Below are 4,147 nucleotides of genomic sequence, written 5' to 3'. Positions count from 1 at the left end.
CTATTCCTTTTTCCTTTATTAATTTTAAAAATATGTATTTTTCCTGTCTTCTTCTTGAATATCATTTTTTTCTTTTGTTTTTGTTATGATTGTACGTCCTCTTCGAGAAATTGTATGGTTCAATGTTCAAAAAGAAGAAGAAAAAAACACGGGCTTTTATTCTGAAAACATGATTTCCGCCGACCAGAACAACCAGTAACACTTCCGGGTTGTGTGTGAAAGGCGGAAAAAGCGGCCCTACGGAAGGAACAAAGGAAGATTGAGTGAGTATGTTAACGTTGCGTCCATCACAAATACTTGACATTTTTACACTTTTATCATTTTGTGAAGTTTGTGTAAAAAGGATTTAGAATGTTTTTGTTTCAGCATTTGATATTTAGCTAGTAAGGATAACGTTAGCTCATTACCCCCAGGTAACCGGTAGCTGGTATTGTTCGTTAGCTTAGCTTTAACGGTAAGCGTTCCACACTTCTGAAGTGTCAAGCGGTAAGCATGCCCGTTAGTTTTGTACGTTTTCTTTGTTTTAGTCTAAATTGCTTCGAAACAATTTAAATTAGATATATTCCTCAAAATAGTTATGAAGAGAATTGTCTTTGTGTTAGCAGGTTTGGCTTGAAGGCCCAGCCGGGCAGTGTATGTTCCCGATAACCATTGTGATTATTCATCGTTAACATCGTTAGTCATTTATCGGTGTCTCTTTACTACTTTGTCTCCCAAATATTTTATTACAATAGTGAATTGGTTATAGTTAATCTGATCTGGCTAATTTTTTGTCCATGTTTTCTTGTCCAGGTTAACACTATGAAAATAATCTGCTCTACTTAGCCCAGTCTCCTGCCACGATGTCAAGTAAGTAACGTTAACAAACATCCTGTATCTCGTCCACCCTGTTCTGTTCGCCTGGCTTTAACCTCCTTCTTCCGGAATATTGACTTGGTTAAGCAACCAGTCAGGTTTTTTCCTGAGCTATCCGATTGTCTAGCAGCACACAGTGCGTTTACATGCAGTTTATAAACCCGATTATATACGGGTAAGGGCTTACTCCATACCCCGATTGTTCATGCACGTAAACAGCCCTTCCTCGGTGTTGTGCCATATTCAGCACCCCTGCCGTGAAATGCACCCCCTCGCATTTTAGGTGATATTCTGGATCAGAAGGCGGTTGTATCAACCTATAGGAGTAGTTTATGAACCTATGAATTGCAAGAAAAGCTGGGATTATAAAAGATCCATTTAATTCATTTTATAATTATGGCTGCAGTATATTTCCACAGAACATACAAAAAGGTTTTGTTTTGTGTTCACTATTATCCAAGTTTGGGATTTTAAACTCTTTAAAATAGTTTAAAGGCTGTAAGTAACCAATGTTCTGACCGTTGTGGGTTACCTGTATATAAACTACTCCTTTAGGTCGAAACAACCGCCTTCTGATCCAGAATATCACCTATAATGCGAGGGGGTGCGTTTCACGGCAGGGATGCTGAATACGGCACAACACCGGGTTACCATTGGGTTTCGCGTCTGCGCACTCTCTCCCCACTCCGTGTCAGTCGCATTTGACCCTTAAATAGAATAAACCAGGAAGCAATGGTGCTGAAAAACAACGTGAAAAAACAGAAATTTTGTTCCCTTCAAACCAAGGGAGGACTTCACTATGGCAACTAATATCACTACCAAGAAGACCTGTTTCTGTCGTAATTCCGTCCAAAAGTCGACCACCTTCGCAAAAAAAAAAGTATCTTGATTCTTACAGATTACAACTTTAACATTATAGATGAGATTACGTTGTTTGGCTGTTCTCTTACTTTTAGACAAGTTGACAAAGCTTAGGGGTGTAACGGTACACTTAAGTCACGGTTCGGTACGTACCTCAGTTTTGAAGTTAAGGTACAGTTCATTCTGCTTGTTTTTCAGAATGAACAGTTTAACTGTTGTGTTTAATTGTTTACTAATTAAACAGCTTTAGCTACCAGTATGAAACATACAAATAAAATGTATAACGTTGCAATTCTCCAATAAATAAAATGCTATTTAAATAATTGCAACTGGAGCATTAACTTAGGTTATGGCATTAGCCCGTTTTGAATTCCCAGGTAGGGGTTGTTGAAGTAGTGTCGCGAGCTGTGATATCCAGCTTGTTTTTTTTTCACAGCAACAGTGACAGTAATACCTGGATGATGCCTTTTTAAATGCCTGTCAATGTTCGTAATTAACCTGGAATCCGAAGTTATCCCACACTTGGGATTTGAATGACGGGGACGTATGCAAACTCCAGTTTCATGTTGTTGTTCCGCATGCAATTTGCTCTCTGTTCGCTAGCTGTGGTTATGTTGCCTGCCACTGCCTGCTACTCTCACTCGCTGGCTGCTGCACACTTGCAAGCCGAGCCATAGGCTAAATGGTCCGGGGGGATCTCCGACTTCAAGTTTTAAGGTGCACAGCACAACACAAGCCTGCATTTGCCATTTTAAAGCTATCATTTGCGGACGCGGTGCTTGAATTTGACTTTGGAAATGGTGTAGGAACCCTGGATGTAGAAATATTTTGTCTTATGTAAATGAAATGTGTTCATGTCTTCATCCTCTGATCTCCTTTCCTACACAGTGTTTGTGACAGCGAGAGTCTGGCACTGGTGTGGAGGACATTAGTGTAGTTACTTCCAGGATTATCTTAATATGGAACGCTATTGAAACAATACATCGGAAATTACAAAACATGCGCGTCAGTGAAAAGAAAATCTGGGATGAACTCAGAGCAGATGTCTGTAGTTGGCAATCTGAGCAGAGAAAAAATGAGCAGGAAAGTTTTGAAGTGGTAGTAAATCTATAGTGTAGTGTTTCATATTTCCTGTTACTGGTTTGTTTCTGTAAACACAGTGCTTGCACAAATAGGATGCAGTAACCAGTAGCCGGTTTGTCACTGGTACCATCAAATGTTTAATTGTACTTGCATATTAAATCACACATATATAATACTGTTTAATTTAAACAAACTTGTATAAACATTTCTTTCTTTTTTTCTTGATCTTTTTGCACAGAACGCCCATCCTACGCCCCTCCTCCTCCCCCTGTCCCAACAACAGTAAGTGGCCAAGTCATAGTTCCAGTCTCAGCATTTACTGTTTAGTGGCCGAACCAGACCATAATGGCACCATACACTTTTCTTGGTTCCCTTTAATTGATCTTTCTTGCTGTCTTATTCCCTCTCTCCGCATTTTTATAATTTTTTTTTTTTTAGTTTATTTCTGTCTGAACACACAGAGGTTGCCACAAAGTTAAGCTCTCCATCATCACTCTCGCGCCTGCTATTTTCCTGTCATACCACCACTTATTTAAGGTCTTGCGTGGAAGGGGTCAATGTGCCTCATGCAGTTCTAATAGGTGAATCTGAATTTAGCACATGGGTACAGTTACAGAGTAAACATGCTTGTTTTGATGCTTTCACATGAACATTCACATGAATGCTAACCTAGTAGCCAGTTGCCTTTTTGCCTTGCATGATTACATCATGTAAAACAAGCAAAACGATACATATATTTTCATGCTTCCCCCTTTTCACTTATTTATGTTTATCCCTCTTCCTCCTCTTGTTTGTAAGCCATTTCTCATTCGTGTTTTGTCTCATTTGTCTTCCATCAGCAAATGCCTTCCACCCCAGGGTTTGTGGGCTACAACCCTTACAGTCATCTGGCCTACAACAACCTCCGGCTGGGAGGGAGCTCCGGAGGCTCCAGCAGGGTAATGAATTGAAGGAGGGATTTGGTGCAGAGGGAGTATCAAAGAGGTTTTAAAGGTTGGGCTATTGCACAGGCTGTTCTGATAATGATAATAATGGTAAAGGTCAGGTTTAAAACATTTTAAAAATAATCCCAACTTTAGACTTTTCAAAGCAGGCAGTTTAAAGTTACTTAATTTGTTGACGCAGCTGAAATTAAACTATTCAATACTGTTGAGCCAGGATCCCAATAAATATCTAATATTTAAATCAACTATTTTAACCTGCAAATTACAAACACTTTATTACTGGATCAAATTGTGCTCTTACCATCATATTTGTCTTTGATGTAGGTTATATTTTTTTTAAATATTCAACTATTCAACTATTTTTAAAGTATGAATTAATTCAGAACAGACTACAACTTTCTTGT

General features: G+C 38.9%; 1 protein-coding gene across 3 annotated transcripts in view; it reads left to right on the top strand.

Moving 5' to 3' along the window:
• Positions 1–215: 215 nt before the first annotated feature.
• Positions 216–4,147, top strand: part of LOC310959471 (SWI/SNF-related matrix-associated actin-dependent regulator of chromatin subfamily E member 1-like) — a 21,872-nt gene continuing 17,940 nt past the window's right edge. For 2 of the 3 annotated variants that reach the window (XM_083930834.1, XM_083930832.1), the window contains exons 1-4: positions 216–263; positions 793–849; positions 3,038–3,081; positions 3,639–3,737. In XM_083930834.1, coding sequence (XP_083786960.1) covers positions 843–849; positions 3,038–3,081; positions 3,639–3,737 — 150 coding nt within the window. In that variant the 5' untranslated portion in view covers positions 216–263; positions 793–842. Of the gene's footprint in view, positions 268–792; positions 850–3,037; positions 3,082–3,638; positions 3,738–4,147 lie in introns of all 3 variants that reach the window. The other variant, XM_083930833.1, reaches the window with a different exon arrangement.

The sequence above is a fragment of the Echiichthys vipera genome, assembly GCF_963691815.1.
Source record: "Echiichthys vipera genome assembly, chromosome: 17".
Classification (NCBI taxonomy): domain Eukaryota; kingdom Metazoa; phylum Chordata; class Actinopteri; order Perciformes; family Trachinidae; genus Echiichthys; species Echiichthys vipera.
This window is presented reverse-complemented; position numbering and strand designations above follow the sequence as displayed.